The sequence below is a fragment of the Rhinolophus ferrumequinum genome, chromosome 13 (assembly GCF_004115265.2).
Source record: "Rhinolophus ferrumequinum isolate MPI-CBG mRhiFer1 chromosome 13, mRhiFer1_v1.p, whole genome shotgun sequence".
Lineage (NCBI taxonomy): Eukaryota > Metazoa > Chordata > Mammalia > Chiroptera > Rhinolophidae > Rhinolophus > Rhinolophus ferrumequinum.
The window spans coordinates 42,240,288-42,268,055 of record NC_046296.1 but is presented as its reverse complement, the minus strand read 5'-3'; the positions used below and the strand labels follow the sequence as shown (position 1 = coordinate 42,268,055).

General features: G+C 41.0%; 1 protein-coding gene across 2 annotated transcripts in view; it reads right to left on the bottom strand.

Annotated features, from left to right (window-relative positions):
* KCNG3 (potassium voltage-gated channel modifier subfamily G member 3) overlaps positions 1 to 26,228 on the bottom strand; it is a 32,688-nt gene extending 6,460 nt beyond the window's left edge. Inside the window, exon 1 of one of the 2 annotated variants that reach the window (XM_033124831.1) lies at positions 24,971 to 26,228. In XM_033124831.1, coding sequence (XP_032980722.1) covers positions 24,971 to 25,635 — 665 coding nt within the window. In that variant the 5' untranslated portion in view covers positions 25,636 to 26,228. The remainder of the gene's footprint in view (positions 1 to 24,970) is intronic. The other variant, XM_033124832.1, reaches the window with a different exon arrangement.
* Between the last annotated feature and the right edge of the window lie 1,540 nt (positions 26,229 to 27,768).

Below are 27,768 nucleotides of genomic sequence, written 5' to 3'. Positions count from 1 at the left end.
GATGGATGCCAAAGGTCTGCTGTTGCTCCCACTCTGAAGGAGGACCCTCACCTGTCAGGTGGCAGAGCTGCACAGATCTCCTAAGGGTTCTCCCAGCAATAAAATCCTAAGATTCTATTAAATTAAGAAGAATAAAAATTTTAATTGTGCCAAAAATACCGGAACAGTTTCTGTTTATTTCCACCAGCAGCCAAAGTTGTTCAGATTAAAAAGGAGAAAATCCAAATGGTGCAGAATTATCCCTCCGCAAGGGAATTTCAAAGAGGTAAGCTCCTCTGTAATGAGGCTCTCTGGGCTCTTCCTGCCCACCCCCCAAGTCAGATACAGTTTATCCAGAATTCTGCACTACAGGGATGAATCAGTGAGAAACCCCAGACATGCCTCTCACACTTAGGATTATGCCAAAGTAGTCTCCAACAGCAAAAACCACTAAGCCTGCCAAAATTCCCCATGTTTCCAAATGGCACTCTTGCCAAAACCACCAACAACTGCTGGAAAACTGAGCACTGTTTTAACCGAACGTTATAGCCAACAATTGGGTACTCACGAAGATTATTTCCATGAAAAACAAATAGGGAAAAAGAACTAAAGAAGATACTGAGGGACAACATATTTTTCTGAAGCCCATTCTGATTTCTTTTGAGGCCCAAATATATAGAAGTTCGTGAATTCATGGCTAATAAAAATATGTACCATTTATTGAGGCCTTTTATTTGGCCACTGTGTTAAGCACTTCACAGACATCATTTAATCCTTTTCAAGAATTCTATAAAGTGTGTACTTTCCCTACTATCTCCATTTTACAGATGACAAAGCTGAGGCTGCAAAGTTAAACATCTCTGCCAAGGTTACACAACTAAGAAATTACAGTGGCACATGTAATGAAAATTGGATCTATTTGGTTTTGAAGCTCTAAAGAACATTTGAAAATGCTAATGATTTTTATGACAATGTTCACTGTTACTGTTAAATGATAGATAGATAGATAGATAGATAGATAGATAGATAGATAGATAGACAGATAGATAGATAGCTATCTCTATCTAGATAGATCAATCGATCAATCTTTTGGTCTCCATGGTTTACGTGTTAGAGTACCATTTTTCAAACTGTCAGTTCTTAACCCATTAATGGATCAAAACTGACATTTTTTTCAGAAATTAAATAGAAAATATCAGAGTACAGTGAAGCATAATTTCATGAAACTTTTTCAGTTACATATAATTGTATACTAAGCTACAATGTAAAATGTATTCCTTTCTCTTGGTACTGGAGGACCTCAACAATGGTTATCAGTCATTCAAATTACTCTGCTGACCCCTCGTGACAGAAGACACATGACTTAGTGGTTTAAAAACAGCCTCTAAAGGGAAGTAAATGCTTTTAGTGCTGACCAGATTCTACCTCCATGCCCTCCCACCCCACCAAAAAGACTAGGACAGGACATAAGAGGCCATTGCCTATACGGTGTGAGGTAAGGATCAGTCTCTCTCTGGGTGCTAGTTTCTCATCTTGTTCCATCAACATTTTATTATGTAAAATTTCAAACATCAAGCCAATTAATTCATATTTTAAATATACATGCTTATCACCTGTTCACCCCTCTCTCCATCTGTGAACCTAATTTTTTGGATGCATTTTAAAGTAAGTTGCAGACATCAGTGTACTTTCCTCTAAAAACTTCAGAGTATATTAAAATTAACTAGAGTTGAATATTGGTTTCATTTTTTTTCTTTTGATGTAAACCTTACATGCAATGAAATGGACAAATCTTAAGTGTACATTCTCTGAGCTTTGACAAATGCATAACCTCTAAAATCCAAACTCCTATCACGATATTGAGCATTCATATCACTCCAGAGAGTTTCCTTCCTTATTCATCATTCTATCTCCTGCCCTCACTTCCCAAACCCATCAGACACTCAGCAAGTGATCAACAGATGTTTGTTTAGTTCAATATAAGTGACTTTGCTAGAACTCAAAGACCTGGGATGGCCACTCCACACCACAAGAAGCCTTTTGGTTCTTTTGGGACCTTTATGAGATAAATGAAGACTATCATGAAAAATTATGCAGAATTCAGTTATACCACATACAAGAATGAACTCAAAATGTATTAAAGACCTAAATGTAAGCCCTGAAACTACAAAACTCCTAGAAGAAAACATAAAGAAAATGCTTCATGACATTGGATTTGGCAATGATTTCTTGGACGTGACCCCAAAAGCACATACAACAAAATGGACAAATGGGACTACATCGAACTTAAAAACTTTTGTGCATCAAAGGACACAATCAACAGAGTTGAAACAGCAACCTACAGAGTGGGGGGAGCTATATGCAAATCTTATATCTGGTGAAGGGTTAATATGCAGGCTATATGAAGAACTCCTACAACTCAACAACAAAAAATCAAATAACCTGATAAAAAATGACCAAAGGACTTGATAGACATTTCTCAAAGATGATATACAAATGGCCAACAAGCAAATGAAAAGATGTCCAACATCATTAATCATCTGAGAAATGTAAATCAAAACCATGATGAAGTATCCTTACACCCATTAATGACTACTATAAAAAAAAAAGAACAAAAAACAGAAAATAACAAATGTTGGTGAGAATGTGGTGAAATTGGACCCTTTGTGCACTGTTGGTGGGATTATAAATAAAATGGTGCAGCCACTATAAAAAACAGTATGGAAGTTTCCTAAAAGAGTAAAAATAGAAGGACCATATTATCCAGCAATCCCACTTCTGGGTATATACCCAAAAGAACTGAAAGCAGGGTCTTGAAGAGACATTTGCACAACCATGTTCATGGCAGCATTATTCACAATAGCCACGAGATGGAAGCAACCCAAATGTCCATCAGAAGATGAATGAAAAAACAAAATGTGTTATGTACATAGAATGGAATATTATTCTGCCTTACAAAGGAAGCAAATCTGTCACATGCTACGAAATGGATGAACCTTTAGGATTTGATGTTAAGTGAAAGAAGCCAGTCACATACACACACAAAAAATACTTCATGATTCCACTTATATAAGGTATCTAAAGTAGTCAAATTCATAGAAATAGAAAGTAGAACAGAGGTTACCAGGGACTGTGGAACTTTGGATGAGCTATTTAGTCTCTCTTCCTGAATTTTCCTCACTTGGTTAAATGGTGATAATAATAGAACCTACCTCTCAAGTTGTCATAAGAATTAAATGAAGTAATATGACATGGTAGATGCTCAATAAATTATGGCTATAATTATCATTATTATAAACCATCTCTGGGCTCATAGTCCTCCCTTCAACACTCAAAAGGTGGTCAGTTCAGTGCCTTCCTGAATACAAAGAGAAGGCAAGCATGAAGGCCCCATCTTTTCATTCTTTCTTTCTCAAGAATTCTGCCTATATTCTCGTCCACTGCTGGTTGCAGCATAAATTGGCAAAACCACTTAAAAGGGAAATTGGCAGGATCTATCAAGGTTAATACTGCCATCCACTCTATAAAGTTACCCTCCATCCACACCCGCATATGTACACAAGAACGTGTACAATGAGGCCCACTATTTGTAATACCCAAGGACAAAAAAAATATCTAAACATCCATCCATAGGAGATTTATTATATAAATTGTATTTGCCAAAGTTATTAGGTTGAATCATATGAAATCGATACTGGCAATTTTATGACTCTACCTTCTACTACTACACAGGCATAAAAAGGGATGAGGTGAGTTACGTGCTTTGATGTGGAACATTCTTCAAGACGTACAGGTGCAGAACAGTACATATATTATGCTATAATTGTGTGCCTGTGTGTGGTGTGCATGCACACGTGTGTGCTAGAAGGACACTCAAGAAACTGTTAACACCAGTTGTGGCCTCTATGGAGGGAGCCTAGGAGCCTGATGCAGGATGGAAAAATCATTTACTTTATTCCCTTTTGTACTGTTAAATGCTTTACCATGTCACATATTATTTTTCCAATTTAAAACATATTTTAAGAAAAAGTAAAAAGCATTCCCAACTAGAAGAGTAATCGCCACAATGGAGTTGTGAACAGCTTGAATCAACCGGCACAACTCCAGGAGTATGACCACAGGGAACGTTACACCCTTCAACCCCAAGCTTGCAGACTTAGACGCACAAGGCATTTCCAAACACATTTCTAATAGGCACATACAGTGTAATAATACACGGTGTGATAAAAATTCTCAACAAACTGCATACCAATGTCTACCACATTACCTACAGTCTCTTTCCTGTTCTTGCAAGAGTTTTCTCCACAATTAAGTTAAATAGAGGGAGAAAAGCAAAAAAAAAACAAGGAGTATTTAACTTGATTTTTTTCTTTTGCACTTTAATTACCTCACCGAAACATAAATATACACCATTCATATCTTTTTATCTTCCAATCTAGATTAATAATGAAAATAAAAACACACATTAAGCAGTTAATCAAGTACCAAGCATCTTTCTACAAATGTACACAATTCAATTCTCACAACAACTGTATGCAATAGGTTTTGTTACTTTTCCCACTTTTACATGAGGAAAATGAAGCAAATAGAAGTGGCCTGTTCATGCCACACAGTTAATAAATGGCGTACTCATTGATTATGTAATACATTGAATCCTGGCTGGGATTTATGTATCTTCTTGTAGCGGTAATCAACGTATACTTGTTATTTTAAGTTTTGTTTACAAATGCCCCTATTTGGATGGCCATTTCCTTAGAATACATAACAGGATAAGAATACTGAGGAATAGGAAATGCCACTCTTCTACCATTGGGGATTGGCTCCGGAGGACTGAGCTCCCCCTCAGAGTTTTTAAAGGGCTGCCATTATTCTGCAGGGTCTCTTCTCCCTATAACCACCTCCACTGGGCTGCCCTTGCTTTTTTCACCTTCCCCATAGCAGACAGAAACATGCAGCTTTCTCCCTTGTCTGAGTAAACTGGGGCTCTACCTCCTAGTTGCATAGCAGTTTCTCCTGTTATTCCTCTGGCCTCTGTTTTGGCAACAAAGGCACCAGACTCATATACTTTCTTTACAGATAAACAGAGAGCAATGACCCTCTACAAAGAAACAACCAAGTTCTTGACTTACACATCGAAGGACCACAATATTTGCTCTGCTAAGACAGGGGGGCTACTCACTGCATATCAATCTCCATCAAAGATCAGAGTGTGTTTCCCCGAAAACTCACAAGCAATTACTACAAATAATCCTTACCTTCTTTGATTCCTTCTGGCATAATCAATTCCATTTTCACCCCCAAATACATGAATTAAGTGCATTTCGGGTAGAACCTAAAGTACAGGCATACCTCACAGATATTTTGGGTATCTGCCCTGCTCATGTGACTGAGTAGAGATGGGTTCTAAAACCTAAAAAAGAAGTGGTTATGATGTTTTGTCAACGTGGCAGTATTTTTTTTTTAATTGCTGAGATGGAGAATTAAGACCATTCAACATACCAAAGAAGACAGAATGGTATCACAAACCTGCAAGTCCCCAGGCCCATCAACCATCAGCCTACAGCCAATTCCACTTCCCTGTTCAAGTATTATTTTGAAATCTCAGGGATGTGGGCATGTATTCCAGAACGCTTTCTCATCCTTCCTGCCCAATGGGTCAACCAAGTGTTCACAAACGGAGGCAGGTAATGTCCTTGGCTTCAGTCTGGGTCTCATGAGACTGGTCAGTTCTAGCCAATACTGGAGGAAGGATGCGAAGACAATCTATTAACTTGGATGTGGTCCTAAGCTCACGGAGAACATTCATTCATTCATCAAGCAATAAGGCTTATGAGGACCTTCTGCGTGCCAGGCTCTACAGAGCAACCAGGAGATCTAGACAGATGAACGAAAAATAGAACTTAACTATAGTTATGTAAGATGTTATCATTGGGGGAAGCTGGAAGAAGGGTACACTGGAACTCACTATATTCTTTTTTGCAACTTTTCATGAGTTATTTCAAAATAAAAAATTTAGAACAAAAATTGCAACTTAGCTTTTAAAAGTTCACAACTTAGTGAAAGATATCCCCTCTTCTACCACATCCCTATCCATATAAACTGAACTGTAAAATGTAGACAGTGACAAATGTTGTAATCAATGTACATTAAGTTCAGAAGAAGATAAGTTTTCCTTCATCAGGGGATGATGGAAAGCTTCTTTGAGAAAGCGGCAATTTAATTATTATGGAAAGACCAGCAAAAGCAAAGGCAGGAAAGTGCTGGGGAAATTTGGAGAAGTGAAGCAATTACATTTAAAAAGTAAAAAAAGGGGGCCCGTCCGGTGGCTTAGGCGGTTGGAGCTCCATGCTCCTAACTCCGAAAACTGCCAGTTCTATTCCCACATGGGCCAGTGGGCTCTCAACCACAAGGTTGCCAGTTCAACTCCTCAAGTCCCGCAAGGGATGGTGGGCTATGCCCCTTGAAACTAGCAACGGCAACTGGACCTGGAGCTGAGCTGCGCCCTCCACAACTAAGATTGAAAGGACAACAACATGAAGCTGAACGGCACCCTCCACAACTAAGATTGAAAGGACAACAACTTGACTTGGAAAAAAAAGTCCTGGAAGTACAGACTGTTCCCCAATAAAGTCCTGTTCCCCTTCCCCAATAAAATCTTTAAATATATATATATTATAAAAAGTAAAAAAAAAAAAAAAGGAAAATCTACGGGAGGTAGCAGGTGATAAAGATGGAAAGGTAAATTGGAGCCTGAAGTTTGATGATGATCGTGGGTACCATTTATTGAAATGACTGCTATGAGGCTGGCACTTTAAATATATATACCATGTCCTATTTATAGGTACATATGTATCCAGAAAAGAAGCCAAGTTATCAAACTGTTCAGTGGTTATCCCAGAAGAAAGAGGGAGATTGGCAGATAGAGGATTATAAACGTAGGAATCCTTTTTTTTTTCTTACTATAAGCATCTGTGGTTGATTTTTTTTCATAATTAGAATGTAGTCAAGTATTTACTATGTGATTTTTTAAAATAACTTTTAAGTATATAGTATTACTACTTTTCAGGGCCCACAGGTTTATTATTACTGTTGTATTATCCTTATTTTATAGATGAGGAAACAAGCTCCAGGCTCAGTCAGCAGTCTAGCTGGGGTCCTGGGTCTGCAGCATGAACCTTTCTGCGGGGGGAGAGACTGAAAACAGAATGTCTGATTAAGGAACTACTAAAACACTAAAAAGCAAAATAAAGGCCAGAAATCAAGCAGTGATAGTGGGGAAAAGGTGAACAGGGTCCAGGTCAGAAAAGGCATGGAGGCAGCAAAGCCTCGTGGTGCTCAGAGAACATGGAGCCTGGCTTGGAAATAAAATGAGGAGTGCAGTGGGGTGAGGGGGTGATTGCAAGAATCAGGGTTGGGTGTGTGTGGGGACAGAGCCAGGAGTGCAGTTTCCAGGCTCTCGGCCTCACCTGCAAAGGTGCTGGCTCAGGTAGTAAATGGCCATCAACTGTGATTGGATGGCCATCAGCTGTGGCTAGTTGGCCGTCAGCTGTAACCAGTGAGCCATCGGCCACTAATATAACTGCGGTGGCTATGCTAGCAGCAAATGGGGCTAGCAAGAAGATGGTGGCTGAGCTAGCAAGGGCAGATTGCAGCTAGGACGGCGGGTTGAGGACAGTGTGGCTCCTGCTTCCTGTGTCTCCAACCCAGTCGCCAACAAGAATATAGTGGTATAACTCCCCCATCTATGGCTCCGTGGGTGTTCCTTTTTGGCCTCACCATATCCTGCGTTCTTATGTGGGGAGTGGGAGCAGAGACCCCGCAGGCCACCCCGTGTGACTGTGTATGTACACTGAAGCCTTATGGCAAAGCTGATGCGTCTTGAAAGTCAACTTTCAGTTTTAAAGGGAAAGGGAACCACTAAAGATTTGGCAACAGGTGGATTCATTAATTCAATAAGCATTTCTTTTTCTTTTTTTTCCAATAAGCATTTCTTAAGAGGTTACTATGTGCCAGGCATATTGCCAGGCCCACAAGCTGGAAAGAAGCCAAGTGTACTGTGGGAATAGCCATCAGGCAGGAGTTTATGGGATGACCGGAGGGCGCACACAGTCAGGAGACTAGGACGCAGGCAAGAGAAATGGAAGGCCCAAACTGGTGGGAGATGATGGAAATGAAATGATGGGGGATAGTTGCCAGAAGGCTTCAAAAAGACCCTGCCACTGGCTGGCTATTAGGGGTACAGGGAGTCATAGCTACAAGGACATAGCAGACACCTAGCAGACATTCATCACCACCCCAGACCTCCCAGAGAGATATAAGGGTCCGAGGGAACCGGGCAAAGCCCCCGAGGCTGTCCCTAAACCAAAAGGCAAGTGAAGAAAGGAAAACCACCCAGAAAAACCTTATTACAAGAGATGGCCACTCTGAACCATTTTCTTTTCTTAATAGCTAAAAAGACAGAAATCATCTTTTCAGAGCGAAATTATATAAAGAATTTCATCAGCACCATGCTTCAGCGTTCATTTCATTCCCCTCTAATCGGCTCTGGGCTGCCTCTGTGAAGAAACCATCCGTTGTTTCTGTGTGTGATTCACCTGAGGCTCTCAAAGTCAGGTCACCAGGATAGTTTCCCTTCACCAGATGCTAAGGAACGTGTTTTTAGAAGACTACCGTGCACTAGGTGGACATACACATACGAGTGGAGAGTCCCAAAATCTGTGGCTCTGGTTCTTGTTACTAAAAAACTTCCCAGAGATAAGAGCAACAGAAACTCAGACCCCTCGGCACCTGTCCTCCCAGGCCGCCTGTATTCTCCATTCCAGGTGGCCCCTTCATCCTGCAGGTGCAATAATCTCTCCCAGCACCTTCACAATCACCCCAAATAGACACAACTGCATCTAAATAATGCTACTAGAAAATTGATCTCGTCATGATAATTAATCTGTTCCCATTCCACATATAACTACCAGATGGGTTCTACTCCCTTTTTATTTAATTGGTATATTGTTAGTAAAAGAATTAAGGAACTAGAAAATAGAAGGGATATCAAGAGACCATTCTCCAGATGGGTTCTACTCCCTTTTTATTTAATTGGTATATTGTTAGTAAAAGAATTAAGGAACTAGAAAATAGAAGGGATATCAAGAGACCATTCTCCTTTTAAGACAAGATCATCTTATAAAAACCGATACCAATTCTTTTTTCTTTAATAGCATTTTTTTATTTTGATGTCAAAATAGTTTTTACCCAAAGAGTCACTCAGAAAATTAATTTTAAAAGAGCGATATTTTTTTAAATGAGGTATTTCGTGCGAATATCATTATTTGCTGTTTTTCTAATGCCCAGGGCTCAACTTGAGTTATTTCTGCTTAATTACCATGTACCAGATACTCACATGCAAACATCACAACATAAATGACACTTCTTCCCAAATAATGTTTCCAAAATACACATAAAAACAAAGGATTTAATGAATTATAGGGCTATTCTAAAATATCCAGATGTAAGGTCTTTTCAAACAAGGTAAGTGTTTTTCCTACAGTTGTAGAATACAGAGCAGTCAAAGCACTAAAAGCAGCAATATTCCGCTCCCAGTAATAAGTTACTGACTCCCAACTGTCATCAGATAAAAGCTGAATTCATGATCACGTCACACAAGGCTCCAGATGTGGCCACTCCTGCCTTTATACCACACAAAAGTTAATGAGATGGAGTATAGTCCCAAAGGTAAAAGCTAAAACCATAAAGATTTTAGAAGAAAACATAGGAATCATCGCTGTGACCTGGCAGTGGGCACACTTTCTTATGCAGGACACAAAAAGCAGTCATCATGAAAGAAAATATTGATAAATTAGACATCATCAAAATTTAAAACTTCAGTACAGCGAAAATAAATAGGTAAGCCGAGACTTAGAGGAAAATAGTCACAAGACATTTATCGGACAAAGGGCTGACATCTGGGATGTATAAAGAACTCCTAAAACTCAATAATAAAGACAAAAAGCCCAATTTTAAAAATAGGCTAAGTATTTGACAAACACTTCACATAATAAAATACATAAAAGGTCAAGAAGCACATGAAAAAGATGATCAACACTCCCATCATCAGGGAAATGAAAATTAAAGTCATAGTAAGATATTACTACACATCCAACAGAATAACAAGATCGGTAACACCAAATATTGGTAAGGATGTGAAGCAACTGAACTCCTTACACATTGGGAGTGGGGTACGGAATGGTACGACCACTCTGGGAAGAGGTGTGGCAGTGACTCCAAAGCCCCAGATGAACTTTTGATGTGCCAAAACATATGACACAATCAATGAGTTAAAAAATTTTCCTGAAGTTGTGTTCATTAAAGAAAATTTTGCTTGATTTAGCAACAGAACTGGTGGGGAGAGGTGAAAAGATAGAAGAATCAAGAAAATAATGACAATTTAAAAAATAATAATAAAAAGAACACAATGAAACAAAAATGAGAACAAAACTGTAAACTCTCCGTATTTGCATACCCTACCCCTCTGGAAGTACCAAAAGAAAAAGAGAAGGAAAAAATTTCCATAGCTGTGTTATCTATTGCTGCCAAGGCTAAAAAGAAAGAAAAAGGAAAAGGAAAAAAGAGGAGGAGAAAATGGAAGTAGATAAGGCAGAGGAAAAGGAAGAAAAGGAGGAGAAAAAAGAATCTGAGCCAGTTATTGCATAACCCAGCCCGAGGTACGTCTGCCCAGTTTAAGGTTCCGACCATGCCAGAAACGTATAGATACCAGCCTTTCAAACAACCCTCCACGGGAGGCATCATCATTCCGAAGGAGACCAGTGAAGACATGGAAGAGCTGGTGGAACCTGTGGCAGCCCACGGCCCGAAAACCAAGGAGGAGGAACAAGAGCGAGAACCCCCAGAACCATTTGAGTACAGTGATGATTCAGAACCAGAGGGTCTCATCGTTCATCTGAAGAAGACTGTCCAGGCTCATATTGCAAATGCTGTGAGGAAATTCCTGTTGAGACCTGCTGTTCACTGCATGTATCACTGCATCGGCGCTGACCTGAAGAACCGTGTCGTCAAGTTTTTGGGTGAAGAAAAGATGTATGACTATTTGGAGCACTCTTTCACAGAAACTGGTTTTCAAATAAATATATTACAATCTCCAGATGGACAAAAAAAAAAAAATTATTTTTATACCCATGTAGTACTTCTATAGAGAAGGTCTGACTCGAATATAATTATGATGAAACCATTGGACAAGTTCAAATTAAGGGACATCTACAAAACAACTGGCCTATAGTCTTCAAAAACATTAATGGTAAACAACACCGAGTGTGATCACTGTTATCGTTAGATGGGAAAATGTCCTCGTTTTAGAAGGTTAAGTGTTTAAGTACATAGGGATGAAGGGTCAAGATGTTTGCAACTCTCAGATTTTTCAGCAGGGTAATAATAATCACAGATAGATAAATAGAACAAATTAATAATATTATAATAATGATATTATGAAAGATAGACGGTAGAACAAATGAGGCAAAATCTTCACAACAGGTGAACCTGGGTGAAAGTTCTGTTCGTTGTATTTTTCTTGCAAAAAGAACACCTTCTCATCAAGGTTTGATATTTATAAAATTAAAAATTGGGAAATATTATTTCTAATGATTTATCTGCAGTGAAATCAATTATGTTCTTGAAATTTGTTACAAGCAAAAAGTGATAATCACCTAACTTGCGGTAGGATTAATTGCCCATCACTAGAGTCATTCACTTTCTCACTACCTAGGAAGTAGTGAGTAAGAAAACACTTAGATCCCTATCCAGTGACTGCTAAACACAGTGCTTACTCTTCTATATTTTGAAGCACCAATTCTAAATCTGGTACTATTAGAGGGTTGGAATATTAAAATATTTCAGTACATCTTTGTCAATACAACATTTGTATTAAATATTTGTATCTTATCATGTGCTTTACATATGTTTTCATCAAAACCTTGGAATTGTACACCTAGCTTATTCAGCTTACGGGAAATGCCCACCATGTAACTAAATTTGGAAAGTCAATCCTCACTGTCAAACTAATCATTCAAAGCAGACGTACTTTCTTAAGGAATAGGTTGATTTATTTTTTCAGTTCAAACGATGTATCAGTACATTTCCCTATGACAACCTTCTCACTTTTCAATTCTACCACATACAGGGAAAAAGAAGGAGGGAGGGAGGAGAAAGAGAGACAGGGAGAGAGAGAGAGAATTTAAAGAAAAAGAAGATTGGTATTTTAAAAAAGAAAAAAATAATAAAGTGGTATTGGATTGTAATTTTTTGAGAAAAGCATGAAAAGATGATTGAGCATTGCCAGGAGTCTGCGGCCTGGATGAACTAAGGTACTTCTGGATCTTACTGATTCTCTCAGTATTTCCTACCAATGTCCTCTTTGTTTTGCTGTCAAATGATTCTTTTTCAGAGCATGGCAGAGGCAAGATTATTAAAAGAAAAATATTTTGAGTCATCTGTCTCATTAGCATCCATAGGTTTTTATACCCTAAGACAATGCACCTTAATAGGCTTCAGGAAGGTAAGAGGAGTGCTCTTTGTAAAACGGAAGAAGGGATTTTGAAAGAAGAACGACGCCTTTACCACAGGCATGTTCTCAACTAGACCGGGTTTATGAAAGTGTACATACTGAAGTTGAGGGCTTGGAAACTGGCACCTTTAAAATGGTGATTCTCAAACTTTTTGGTCTCAGGACTCCTTTACACTTAAATGCTACTGAGGACCCTAAAGAGCTTTTTGTTTTATGTAGGTTATCTCTATCAATATTTACCATATTAGATATTAAAACTAGGAATTTAAAAAATATTCATTCATTCATTCAATTTAAAACAAAAAATCTATTACATATAAATGACGTATTTTTAGGAAAATATGCATATTTTCCAAAAAAAAAAAAAGAGCAAGCAAACTGACATTCTTTCACCTTTCTGCAAATTTCATTAATGTCTGGCTTCATATAGGACAGCTGAATTATCCCGTTTCCACATAAAATGTGTCGTGCTGTTGTTTTAAAGTATATGAAGAGAAGTTAGCCTCACAAAATAGGTAAGGGAAGAGTACTCTAATACCTTTTTTCTGATAAATGTGGATGTACTTCTTTGATATTACACCAAAACTCAAAAAGTGATAGTTTCTTAAAGGTGAGCTGCAATGTGGAAACTGAAATCGTATCACTGAACTTTTGGTAGTTGGTTACATTAAAACCCACTGGTCCCTCTGACACTTAGAGTGGATCTTTTTGCCCACCCATAGTTTTGTAACATCAGGTATTATTCAGTTACTGAATGATGCAGATCTTCTAATGTTAACACATTTCATTCTATGATATTTTACAAATCACATTTATTAATATCACCACCAATCTCATCAGAAAAGTTGTTAAGTATTGGGAAGCTGGCAAGCATGCACTGGCAGATTCAAGTTTTCTGAATGTCTAATTGTTACTTGAAAGCTCTAATTTTATCACTGGCAACAAATACTGTCCGTGTTTTCCTTGAAGTGACAGACTCACCTAATTCATTTATAAGAAAATGTCTGCTATATCAAGTCTGAATAACCACAGTTTATTATTCTTCTTTCAAATAAAAATGGTGTTTCATGAAAAAAGCCGCTAGGTCAGCTTGCAACTCATCCAATTGCACCAGTGCTTTCCCTCCAGGCAGCCAGTAAAGTTTCAGGGTGCAGCAGAGCGCTTTCTGCAACTCCCCATTTCACCACATAGAATATTTTAAAATATATACTTAAGGATCAAGGTGTGATAAAAATTCATAATTCTGACTGCTTTGTCAAGGGCATTCTCAGGTGCACCTTTTTATTTTAACTGTGAGTATGTGGTGGTGGAGAATACAACTCCTACTAACACAATATGTGGTACCACTGCCACTTCCACCGTGTTCTTGTGCCTGGCATTCCGAGAATGCAGTGTAGACTTAAAATGAGGCTACCCCAAAAGCCATTCCATGACACCCCAGGCTTCCCTAGCTTTGTCCCATACCTGTGCTCCTTTCTGCAGTGGCACCATCTTACCTCCTTCATCATCAATGACTGGCTCTTCCTCCCAGTGCACAGGAAGCTTCTGGACCAGGGCAAGGGCTGTCTTGGTTATGCCTCAAGACCGACTGAGTTACTCCGTATATTTATAAATATGACTCACATCCTTTATTGGAATGTACTTCCCATTTTATTTCTTATAAAACTTTTAATATGTTACAAAACTGCAGCCCCTGACTTAATAAGACCTATCTTGTGAATCCCAGTTTTGATCATCCATCCTTTCCCCAGCCACCTCCCACATTTACCAATTAAGAGTAAACTGGTAAATCTAAATCTAATCTGAAATCAATACAGACAGTCCCTAACTTGTTTTCCCACACCAACCATAAATACCAATAAAAGCCCCCACTCTACCAGAACGCCTATGATTGAATAATAAGCTCTGGTGAGGGAAAGTTCTTTGGGAAAACAGAACACTCTATGAGTCAGGGTGGGCCTCACTGAGATGCAAGGGCAGCATTTGGTATCAGGTGTCTTGTCCAGAAGACAAGAATCAGCAATCGTATCCTCCATCTCCAGTTCTCCAAACATATCCTTACTTTACAAATGGGGAAACTCAGGCTTAGAGAAGGAATGTGCCTGAAGAAGCACAGCTGGGCAGGCCCAGGCCCTGTGACAGGCTACTGTAGACCAGGGGTTGGCAAACTTATTCTGTAAAGGGCCGAACAGTCAATGTGTTAAGCTTTGCAGGCCATATAGTCTCTGTTGCTACTACAGAGGGGGCCAAAAAAAATGTATACACATTTTAAAAAAGGAAAAAAACTGTATTAAAATTGTAATACTCAATATATACCAATAACAAAAGATGAATACAAGTCATGTGTATACGTATTTTTGGCACCCCCGTTGTTCAACTCAGGTGAAGTCTCAGGAGAGCTGCCATAGACAATATGTAAATGAATGAGCCTGGCTATGCTCCAATAAAACTCTACTGTGGACACTAAAATTTGAATGTCAGATAATTTTCATGAGTCATAAACCAGTATTCTTCTTTTGGTTATTTTTCACTTTTTAAAAATGTGAAAACCATTCATAGCTCAGGAGCTGCACAAAAACATGGAGTGGGTCTGAGTTGTCTGCAGTTTCCCCACCCCTTCTCCAGACCACCACCAGTCCGGCCACAGAGAGAGTGGGGGACAAGGAGAGACTCTTTCCACAGAACGATGTCATAGGCAAACTTGGCTGATTACAATAATATCTTCACCCAGGAAATGAAAAAAAGAAACCCTGTCATCACAACCTGAACCAACATGGCGTGGACCTAGGACTAAGGCAGCCCCTGAGAGCTTCGAGGTGAAATGGTGGTCCCACCTGACCTCACTGGCTCCACCTTTTCCCCCTAGAGCCTGCGCTCTGCAGTGGGGCCAGAGTGATCTTTTAAAATTAAGTCAAATTATGTCTTCTGCTAAAAACCCACATGCAAATACAAAGTCCTTACCATTTTCTCTTTTCAAAAAAACAACTATCAAAAATAAATCCTTTTAGGGGCCGGCCTGGTGGCTCAGGTGGTTGGAGCGCTGTGCTCCGAACTCCGAAGGCTGCCGGTTCGGTTCCCACATGGGCCAGTGGGCTCTCAACCACAACGTTGCCAGTTCAACGCCTCGACTCCTGAATGGTACCCTCCACAGCTAAGATTGAAAGGACAAATGACTTGGGAAAAAGTCCTGGAAGTACACACTGTTCCCAATAAAGTCCTGTTCCCCTTCCCCAATAAAAAATCTTTAAAAAAAAAAAATCCTTTTAGGTGGTGCATCTCCAAGGCTGTACACGATCTACATTCCCCCACCTTCACCAATTCCCTAATGCTCTGCTTCCTTGCTGTTCCTCCAGCAGACCAAGGGCACACCCACCGCAAGGGGTTGCACTTACTGTCCTCTATGCTTGGAACTCTCTCACCCAGATATCTTACGGCTCGCTTCCTGCATCCTTCCCAGTCCTAGCTCAGACGTCCATCATCTTATCAGAGAGGGCTTTCCTGACCATGGCTGATTCTTACTCGGTAAAACCCTTTATTTCTTCATAGCACTTATCACCATGTGTTATACATTTATTTATTAGAATGGATGGTTCTTAAGGGCAGGGACTCTGTTTTGTACTGCCATATTCCCAGCACCTAGAACAGTTCCAGCTACTTAGTAGTTGTTCAATACATGTTTGTTGAATATAATGGATAAATGACTGGGGAGCCATAACCAAACTGATTTCTTGAAATATATAACCTGCTCATAGGTTGAAGACAATTTATAAATACACAGTCTCCTATCAAAAATGAAAATGCTGCTGTAGTTGTATGGTTATTTCACATTTATAATTCATCTAAATCATATATTGAGTGTCTACCCATGTGCAAGGTGTTCAGATACATGTTGTGAAGCACAGAATTTCTGTTCTCAAAGCACTTCTACACTCAAAGGGAGTTACGACATGCTCACAAGCAGCCTCAAGAAAAGATAAAGTGAAAAGAGGTCTAAGACAGGGAACGATAAAGAGCTGAAACAGTTTAGCTTCTTATTGAAGGCTTGGTCTTCATTCTTTCATTCACCTTCTGTGTGATATCCCACTTAAATGCGCGTACAGGCCCAGAGGAGGGCAGTGAATTAACTGCCCAGGGTAGTTTCCTGAGTCCTTTCCACCATAGCCTTTTCCTTTTGACATTTTTTGCCTGAGAAAGTCCAAGGACTATCTCAATTACATACTTCCCTCTGCCAGTACAGGCAAAAGCTGAGGAGTCATTGCTATTTGCAGGCTAAGAAAATCATGTAAAATATACGTATCTATTTCAAACACTCCAACAGAATCCATCAGTTCGCAAATGGATTAATTCAACCACAAATGCTTTGTCTGATTCATTTGCTCAGCCAAAACGCCTGGGTCCCTTTCTTAACCACTGATGGACTCCAGTTTTCTAACACATTTTATACTCCTTCAAACATACCACCAAACAATAATGCTTAAAACAGTTGGATGGTGATGGTTGTACAACTCCGTGAATACACTAAAAGTCACTGAATTGTATACTTTAAAAGGTGAGTTCTATGATATGTGAATCATACCTCAATAAAGCTGTTACAGTTTTTAAAAAGAGGTTAATTCCAAATGTTTGTTATTAAAATATTAGTAATACTATTTTAGTCATTATTTTTGCATTATTATAATGGCTATTATTAATAAAGAGTACTGCTGAATTTCGTTCGCATTTTACACAGAAATTTGGCAATATCTAGCAAAAACAATTTTTAAACACAATCCTTTGACCCAGCTATTTTCACTTTGGAATTTATCCAACATATACACTCAAACCAATTTGCAAATACATATGAAAAAGATTGTGCTCTGCACCCCTGCTTGCATTTTTCAAAAACTAGGGCCGGCCCGGTGGCTCAGGTGGTTAGAGCTCCATGCTCCTAACTCCGAAGGCTGCCGGTTCGATTCCCACATGGGCCAGTGGGCTCTCAACCACAAGGCTGTCGGTTCGACTCCCGCAAGGGATGGTGGACTGTGCTCCCTGCAACTGAAAATGGCAACTGGACCTGGAGCTGAGCTGCACCCTCCACAACTAAGACTGAAAGGACAACAACTTGACTTGGAAAAAAAAGCCTGGAAGTACACACTGTTCCCCAATAAAGTCCTGTTCCCCTCCCCGCAATCAAATCTTTAAAAAAAAAAAAAAAACTAGAGTCAAACTAACTATTCCACAGCAGAGTAGAGCAGGGATGTGGGAATCAAATGCCAGGTGTCACCACTTACCCAGTTACATGAGTTTGGACCTACTATTTAACCTAATATCTAAATCTCAATCACAAAATGGGGATAATAACAGTACTGCCTCACAGGATTGTTATGAGACTTAGGTGACAAAATATCTGTATAAACTTAACAAGTGACCACCATATATTAAGTAGTCATTAATTATTGACTATTACATCTATTAATGTTAACTGAACAGATACTTGTTGAACGAACTGAGGCCTATCCATACAATGGAATACTACACAGACTTTTAAAATAAGGAAAATTTATACACACTGATATAGAAAGAGTGCCAAGATGTTAACTGAAAAAAGCAAATTGCTAAATAAGATTAGAGAATGATCTCACTTATAAATTGTTTAAATCTATACAATGTGTATATGTAATTATCTATGCATATATGTGTGAGTGTGTTTATGTTTAGACCAGAAAATTTCTGGAAGAATACTCAAAAACTGGGTAATGGGATTGAAGAGAAAGGGGCATGTTTACTCTTCACTTCATAATACTTAAAACCATACTTTTTTCCAATGAGCAAAGTTTTCATTTAAAAATATATTTTTAAAAAATGTTAAAGATGACTTGCTTTAAGGGAGGGGGGAAAAGCACTTGGTTAAAGGAAAGGTATTGACAAAAGAAAGTTTCCACTGGATTCTAAAATTGGCAGCAGGTAGAAAAACCCTATGCACATACTAAAAGAAACAGTCCATTATGAAAGAACAGAATTTAACTGAGGTTCTGGGTTATGTTCTGTCCTATCAGAGATCTATTAATTACTGGCTTCTGAAAATATCCACCTTATCTGCTCAGTAAAATCACTGAGACTTCCATCTTCACTTTCAAAGATTGCCTTTTATTTTTTAAATTACTTAAAAACCTATTGGATTTATATAATACTGACCCAAAAGGCAATAGAAATAATACAATTGAGTTTTAAGTTTCCATCACCTGGTGTTTCATTGCGATTATTTCATTTTTTTAAACTTGGGCTTAAAATAACACTTCAAGAAATTTAAACATCTTTCCATCTCCTCGAACTCTCACCACAACACAAAGCAATACAAATTAAAGATCAAAGTTCCAACATGAAACAACTGTTAGAAATAATTTCTAAAGAACAGATTAAAACTGCAGCACGACTTTGCATGCCAACGAGATGTACAACTCAAAAGAGAACACTGCTGCTGAGACTGACTGAGGGCACAGAAATTCAGAGGCGAAAGGGACCAAAAAGTCTAAGGGACAACTATTTCATACCTCACCCTCTTTCTCCAAGTTTTGACTAGCAAAGAACATGTTTTTATGAAACAGCCAGCAATGGTTAGTAATTTTAAAAGATGACTACATCGGTATGTTAAAAATACCAAAAGAACACTAATCCCCTTGGCAGTGTTGAAATGATGCTCAGATGTTACTGGAAGGCAAACTGCCGGAAAAATCTTTAGTTTGTCTAATCAATCAGATATAACATTAAGAACATCATATCATCATTCTAAGATTAGTTACCAGAACTGTTCATTACGAAAGGTTGTGAATGAATGTCTTCACCAAAGATGTTTAACAGAAGGGGCAGTCCTCTCAATGAGATGGTTTGGGTTGTACAGAAAGGAAAATGGTACATGATCCCTCTTCCACTGCCCCTCAGAGATCCCTCTTTCAGAGCCTTCTCCTCACAATACCTCCAAATGAGAAGCAGACCCTGCAGCAAAAAAACTGGATTCCCAGCTCACTACATGTGGGCCAAGGCAGTGAAAACAAGAGGGACCCCAATGTCTGTGGGCCCTAGCACCACTTCACTCAATAAATAGTGCGTCACACACTGGCCTAGTACTGGCAGATGAATCATCATTAGTAACATAATAAAAATCCGTATTTTTACCCAAATCCAATCACTTCTCACTATCTCCATGGCTACTCCCCTAGATGAAGCCCCACATTCTCTCATCTGCCAGGTCTTGACACCTCTACTGTGGTCCCGTCAGTCCATTCTTTACCCAACAGTCAGTGGTGTTTTTAAAACACATCCAGTATGTTTCTTCTGCTTCCAAAGGCTTCACTGTCACACTCGGAATAAAAGCCAAACTCATTCCCAGGGCACGCAGGCCCTGCCTCCCTCGAACCTCATCTGCCCATCTCTCACCTTTGGACTAAACGCTAGCCCACATCGGACTTTCTTCTGTTCTGTAGATAAGCCAAGCTCGGCCACCTCAGCGCCTCTGCATCAACCATTCCCCTCTGTCCAGAACCTTCTTCCCTCCCTCTTCCAAGACTGGCTCTGTCTCATCATTCAGGTCTCAACTTACACATCACCTTCTCACATCCTATACAAAGAAACACCCCTGCTGCCCTCTATACCCTGTTTGATTTTCTTGAACTATTTGAAATTCCTATGTATTTGCTGACGTTACTGTCTGTCCCTTCCTCCTACTACCACCATTAGTTAGTTCACTAGCTCCATGAGAGCAGAAACCGTCTTATGTACCTCTGTATCTATAGAGCCTGGCAGTCACAAGAATCAAAAAATGGTTGATAAATGGTCAGAATTCACAATTAGTTTTTAATCATTATGTATTTTTTCTCAATAAGGAGATATTAAAAGTACACTATGTTCTAGGTAATTGTGGTTTTCTTTCAGCGGCGTCCTAAATTAGAGTACAAAATATTTTAATCCATTTCATAAACAAAGGGCTAATTTCTTAATATTTTTAAATCTTCAAACTGAAAGTCATTGACAAATTGAGCAAAAGGTATAAATTGCTCACCAAAGAGAAAGATAAATGACTCCTATATATATGTAAAGATGCACAATTTTGCTCAAAATAAGGCAATAATAAATTAAAGCTACTAGATATCATTTTTTACCTTTCAGCATGGTAAAGATCAAAATTACAATTAACACTTTATGAATAATTCACAGATTATGAATCAGCATGCTCTCTCACACATTGCTGGTGGGAGTATAAACTGTTATAATCTTTTTGGAGAGTAATTTGGAATTATCTACGAAAATTAAAAGTACGTCTGCCCTTTGACTTAACTTTCAGGAATTTATCCTATGGATATACTTTCATAATAGCAAAATAATGCATACTAAGCATATTCTACAGACAAAAAACAATGTAAATGTCCAGAAATTAGGGGGCATCCATACAATGAAATATTGTATAAATGTCCCCTAATTTCTGGGAGCTCTTGAAGACTCATATGGAACAATCTCCATGACATGTTGGTTAGTTAAGAAAACAAGTTTCAGGATAGCGTTATCACACTGTTTTTTGTAAATATATATGATATGCTTGTACATGTACAAAAAGTCTCTGAAATGACACAGAAAACTATAACTTTGGTTACACCTACGGGAAAAAACTGAATGACTGGGGAATGGAGAAGGCTTGCTTTTATAGCTTTTGGACTTTAAAGTATTACCTACATGATGTTTACCCATCTAAAACAAATTAACTTAAAAGATCATATTCACACAAAATATTTTCAAATTATTGATTTGGAAAACCTCTCAAGATTTCTTCCAAAGTTCAGATTGTGTGCCATTCCAAAATTTCAGAAGTTAATGAAAAGAAATTATATTATTTTGTTTGTTTTTGTTTTTTGTTTTGTTTTCAATTAAAGTTTATTGGGGTGACCATTGTTAGTAAAGTTACATAGATTTCAGATGAAAGAAATTATATTCTTATCTTTATTCCTTTTACACAGTAAGTAGGTGATAAATAATTGTTCCTTGATTTAATGGACTTTTTCCTTATTCTAGCACAGGATCCCATCCTCAATTAATAGTTCCACCACCTTAAGTCCACCGCCTTAACCCACACAGCTCTTCAATCTCTGCAAGAGAAGATATATTCCTGGAAGGTTATATTTTGAAATGTAATATAAACAGTAGATATTTATTTTGCCAGATTAATTTTTTTTTTTCTAAAAGCTATCATAATAAATAGTATAAGAATTTAGCTGCCTTCTAGGGCTTTTCAAGTCATCTAATTTAGAAGCTAAGACATGTTTATATGAAAAAATAACTACCGTGCTAGGAAGGATATTATAGATGCCAAATAAGTAGCACAAGTAAGCAATCCCTCAAGAAATTCAGGAAGAAAATCACATTTACTAGGGTAATCAGGAAAGGCTTCAAAAGAGAAATAGAATCTGAGTTGGGCTTGATGGATGATCCAGTTTCCATAGGCAAGGGAATGCACACTAAGGGACATCTAGGTAGTTTTCGAACAAGTCAGCAGGCCAGCCTGGAAAAATGGAGCTTGCAGGTGGTAGAAGTGCTCTTAGCTCCTGGAAGTCTACTTACTCAGTCCCTGAGCCTGTATCTTTCCAATGCCCTGGATTGTTTTGATTCTTTCTAACATTTCCCCAAGTTGTCATTACTTCTCCATTCTCACCACCTCAAAGCAATCCAAACTCTCATTTCCTCCCTCTGGAAAGATCTCCAAACTCATCCTCTTGTTTCCAATCCCCCCACCTCCGATTCACAATATACAACTCACGTCATTATATTTATAACCCACTCACCTCAAACCCACCAACAGCTAACCATTCCTTGCAAAATAAAATGATTCTCCCACTCATTCAGGTGTACTAATATCTGCTCTCTGTCCATCTCTCACTCTGTCACTGGACTCATATCCCCTAAACACAATATACAAATTTCAAGCCTGTGCCTATGCTGTTTCTTTTACCTGGAAAATTCTCCTTATTTTGTTCCCAGATGGGGCACACATGGTTGTATATGTTGCAAACACTGTAGTTCATATAAATGATACCCCCTCTTTGTGTTGAGCAGTGTACAACCCCTACAAGTTTCCATAGATGGCTTGTTTCCATCCTGCCCCACGTTGAAGGCCTTCCCAGAACAACGCAACTCAATTGTCGATCAATTGTGTCCGATTCCTCCATCACCAGCTTGACTCCTTTTCTTTACAAATAAAAGTTACAATAGTTGGAACACCAACAGTGCCTTGAACACAGCAGATATTCAAAAAATGTTTGCAAATTGCAATGGACTAAATCAAGAAAGGCAGATCGTGGTAGAAAGAATCTTAAAAGCTAAATATGGTCAAATGTTCAGAAAGACTAATTTCAGAAACTATAAGCAAGCAGAGACTGCGAGTTTATACTCATAGTGCCAGCTTAGGGGCCCTCTTGGTTCCAGGAGGTCTGTGGGAGGCTTCCTTTGTAATGGACATCATTGTCATCAATCATTGTCATCCTTCAGTTTATCTGTTTGGGACTGCAGATGCTGTTCTCATATACCTACCCTCAGAGTGAGGCTTAAAACTGGGCCATTAAGCCAAGAAAAAGATGCTTTTGCCTGAAATATCTGTGTATCTAGGAAACAGCTCTGACTCGAATAACTACATACATACATAAACTACACATACACAAATTAAGCATTACTCTTACCTTCTTCCTTCACTTCTTTTGCATCTGTCTCTTCCCTTTTCATTTATTTCTCTCTCTCCCTAAAATTATTATTCATGTCTCTCATTTCCTTCCAAATGTTTTATATTGATGATCTCCAGACTGCCCCCTTTCTCCCCAAATTCCCTCCATCCCCCCAAAATTATTATTCAGGTTTATTGTTTTTGCTTATATACTGATTTAGCCAGTCCCCGCAGTATTTGTACTAGCAACTCAATTCTCCTGTTTCCTTTGCTAATGTACGAGTATTTTGAACCTACAGTAATCTTAGCATGCTACAATTACTAGTGAATCACTTCAAGGCCAATCATTCATGGCTCCTTTTCCTATGCCCCTCTAAAATAATCAAGGGCATTTGTATATTTAGGTATATAAATTAATTTCATTGTATTGTTGGAGTACCAAATAAGTAATTCTTATCTGTAAATTGAAAACTCAGTTAGAACCTAATACACTAAACAAAATGAGTTTCCTAATGAATTTCCTTTCAAAGAATGTATTTTGGATTTCATGCCAAGATGGCATATCAGTAATGGACTCTGTGGTACTAGACAATTTCATTTACTTAGATTTATTTAAAAATCTTTAGTCTCCAAAGGAAGACTATTATGTGGAAATAATCCACAGCAGTATCAAGTCACCTAGCACCATCAGAAACTTGCACATGCTTATCAGGAAAAGATTACCAGGCACAACCTAATTTAAAAAAATGAATGAAAGGGGAATCTTAAAACAGCACCAAAAGTGAAACAAAATATGCCATTTTGCGTTTGCGCCCAAACAGGCTGTCTCCCTTGAAAATCCAACTTTCCTCTGCGTATTCCTCTCACCAAACATGCAAAATAAACTCACTAGTACTAAAAACAGAAGTATATTATCACTAGTAAAAGGTAAGAATGATCTAAGGAAAGATTCAAATATTTTCCATTCGGCCTAGTAAAGTGAAAAAAATATTAACTACTCAAATACTATTTCTGCATTTAGGGCAGTTTCGATTTTTCTCCTCTCCCAAAGTAAAAGTTTTTTTCCTCCACATACCGAAGATCCCTATGAATGTCACACTGTGACTCTTTGGTGCTAAACGGTGGAGAGGTGTTTTGTTAACTCCATACATTGTAGGAAAGGAGGAGAGCAAAGGGCACAGACATCCATTATTTAGAGTTTATCGTTAAGTTAATCTCCTTTATAATATAACGATTCCATTAAAGTACCTGTTATGTAAAGTGTATAGATTGTATAGCAGTGTATACGCAGCAGATCACATTCACGATAACAAGACTTCATCTTTTCAACCACCACCAAAAATTGGCAAATAATTCAAATAACTGAGCTCTTAGCTCAATTTTAAATTGTTGAATACTAACAATAAAAAGTTTAAAGAAATCTAATTAACCAGTTGCTAATTGCTCAAAAGTAATCTACAACGATGGGAGGGAGGCTTGTCTATATCTGCCCCTCCCCTTGCTCGGCGATTCGCCCACAAGAAAGGCGTCTACTGTATGGACCAGAGCTAGTTTGTGCCTGGGAAAGAGGGGTGGGGAGTGAGCGCCAACCCGTCCCCTTAGCTGGCCGCTCCTGGGGCCTCGCTGGGCTCGAAACCCAGGGTGGCTCGGCCGCCCAGAGGCATGCTGACATAGACGGGACCGACGGACGGTACGGATAGACGGGACAGGACGGACGCGACGGGCAAAGAAGCAGTGCGTCCTACCCGGAGGGTTCCCTCCCAGGGCCGTCAGAGTACCTGCTCCGGTCATCCAGGCTGCGGTTGTCGGCTGCCGCGGCGCGCCAATCAGGCAGTGTGCTAGCGCACAGCACCACCATGGACACGATCACGAACACCACCGACACGCTAGCCAGGATCTGCGCGGCCAGGGAGGACGTGGGCTCCTCGAACGTCCGCCGCATGCGCTCCAGCCAGCGCTTGGAAGGGGCCGCCTCGGCACTGCCGGGTCGCGCCTCGTCGCGGCCCTGCGCGCCCGGCTCGTCCGCAGAGTAGAAGGTGTAGGTGTCGGACATGCGGTCGTCGAGGCGCCGCTGGCAGCAGTATTCGAGGTGTGCGCCCTCCAGGCCCCAGTAGATCATCTCGTTGTAGAAGGAGAGCTCGCACATCCGCGGCGCGAAGCGCAGCTTGCCGTGGCCGCGCACATAGAGCAGGATGAATCCAAAGGCCTCCGAGTGCCTGTCGAAGAAGTACTCGTTGCGCTCGCGGTCGTAGTCGTCGCACACCTCGAGCACGTCGCGCTCCGAGCGGCAGCCGTGCAGCCGGCTCACCCGGCGCAGTGGGAAGTCCTTCAGCAGCTCCCGGGACAGCGAGTACCGGGCGCCTCCCACGTTCAGCACCACCGAGGCCGCCCCACTGCGCCCGAAGGTCATGGCTGGCCGCCCCGAGGCCCCGTAGACCGAGGGCGCCGCCGCCGTTCCCCGGCCGCCGCGCGGGATCTGCCTGACGTTGGCCGACCCCGGAGCGCGCCGTCGGGGCCCGCGGGATGTCTGGCCGGCTCTGCCTCGGGGCTCCGCTCCTGCCCTTCGCTGGCGCGGGGATCCCTCGGTTCTAGCTTCCTCCGCAGCCCAGCGTCACTCCTAGAGACGATTCCTCCGCGCCGCGGTACCTGCAGGTGGTCGGGGGATCCCCTCCGGCACCAGCTCTGCGCCCCACTGGCTAAGAATGAAGCTATCAGCACCGCTGCCTCTGGCGCCCGGGGGATGCCCCCAACGAGGCCTGGGTGCCCTTTTCAAGGCGGGGGCGCTGACCCCCTGAGGAGCACGGTCGCCGAGAGGAGAGGCCGGTGCGGGATGGCTCCCAGTGCCCGGCGCTCCCTCCAGCCGCAGCTCTGGCAACCGCCCCGCCGCCGTCCAGAGGCGACAGGCAAAGTGAGCGGGTTCGGAGGCGACAAGGAGCGGGCTAGGAGAGGCAGGGGCGGGGCCTCCTCGGCTCCTGGCTCCGCTCGGCTCACCTCCCTCCGTGCGCCGCCCTCCTCTTCCCACTCGCGCCCGCACCTCCCGGGCTTGCTCCGGCTGGGATTCCCCGGCGCCTCGCCCTGGACCTCGGGCTCCCCGCCTCGTGACTCCGTCCTCCCCTTCCGCTATCCCCCTCCACTCCCGCCTGCAGTGGCTGGGAGGGGTCCAAGGGGCGGGGAGGCGAGGAGGGGGAGCCCCTGGGTAGAGGTGGGAGCCAAGCCCCGCGGCCGGGGTGCCTGCTCCCGCGTCCCGCCCGGGCCATCGGGAAGACTTGGACAGCCCCCAAGGGCCCTTTTAACAGCCCCCAAAGGGAGGTAACAGGATGGTAAGGAGGGGTAAAGACTGGGGTGCGGGATTTGAGGGGCGGGGACAGACAGCGTTTGGAGAGCTTTTTCCAGAAACTATCCAGAACCCAGCTCGATTTCTGAGACCGCCCAAAGGATTTCTCAGAGAAGGCACCCCAGCAACTGCTTTTCTTGCAGACTTTGCTCTTCCTCTCCTGGCTCGGAGATCACGTACCGCGTGCTCCGAAGGCGGCCACACACCCCATCACCCAGCCTCGGTGCCATCCTCCCGCGGAGGGGATCAGCCCCAGCCCCCGCTTTCTGGGACAGCGGTCCTAGGAGGGCGCCTACGTGTAGAGTGCCTGGACCCCATCTTGATGCTTCCCGTAGAGTGAGGTGAAAGTCTGAGGAGAATCGCCTTGCCACTGGCAAGTACAGAGCTGCTCATTGCCTACATCTTCATCCTCCTTTTCATAAAGTCTTGATTTCCCCCGCCCACCACCAAGCCAGCTGCAGCACCGGCCACCAGACCTTTAAGAGCCCCTTAAGACTCCGCAGAGCGAACTGCCCTGCACTCTGCTCTGGTCAATGCCCTGGCAATGGGTTCCACTTGGCAGGGATTATTTTAAACTGCTACCTACCACCAATTCACACGACACCCGACACCGGCAGCCCTGCCCGAGCAGTGCCAGCCAAAGGCGAAACAGGTGAGTCGTAAAGCAAACTATGTTAAATGCAAAACAAATACTGGAAGGAAAATTGAGGGTGGAGCAGGGTGGGATGCGGTCATCTGACCTGAAAGGAACCCAACTGGTTACTGGGAAGGGCTTTACTTTGTTCTTCACTTTTCATAATGTTGTATGATTGTCCCCTGCCCACTAGAGGTCACCATAAAGAGTCATTTTGCTCTAGTTCTAGTATGGAAAAAGCAGACACCTAAAAATTGGAGTGCTCTCTCTCACAAAGTAAAATCACTCTATAAGTTGTTTACCTCTAGACTTGGAAAATTTATCTTAAAAGCACTTACTGTGATTAAAAGCTAAAAAAGAAGGGAGTTGTTTCTTTGCTAAGTAGCTACTAAATCCGGAAAACATCCGGAAGTAAGTGAGTTTCAAGACAGAATTGAAGGAGGTGATGATGGTCTTGAGCTGGCACAGAGAAAGAGCAGAGCATTCCAAGGAGAAAACTCTTCAGATGTGGAGGATTAAAGTCTAAAGAAAGTTAATCTATTTGCTTGGCTGAAAGGATGGGGATCTCAGTTACA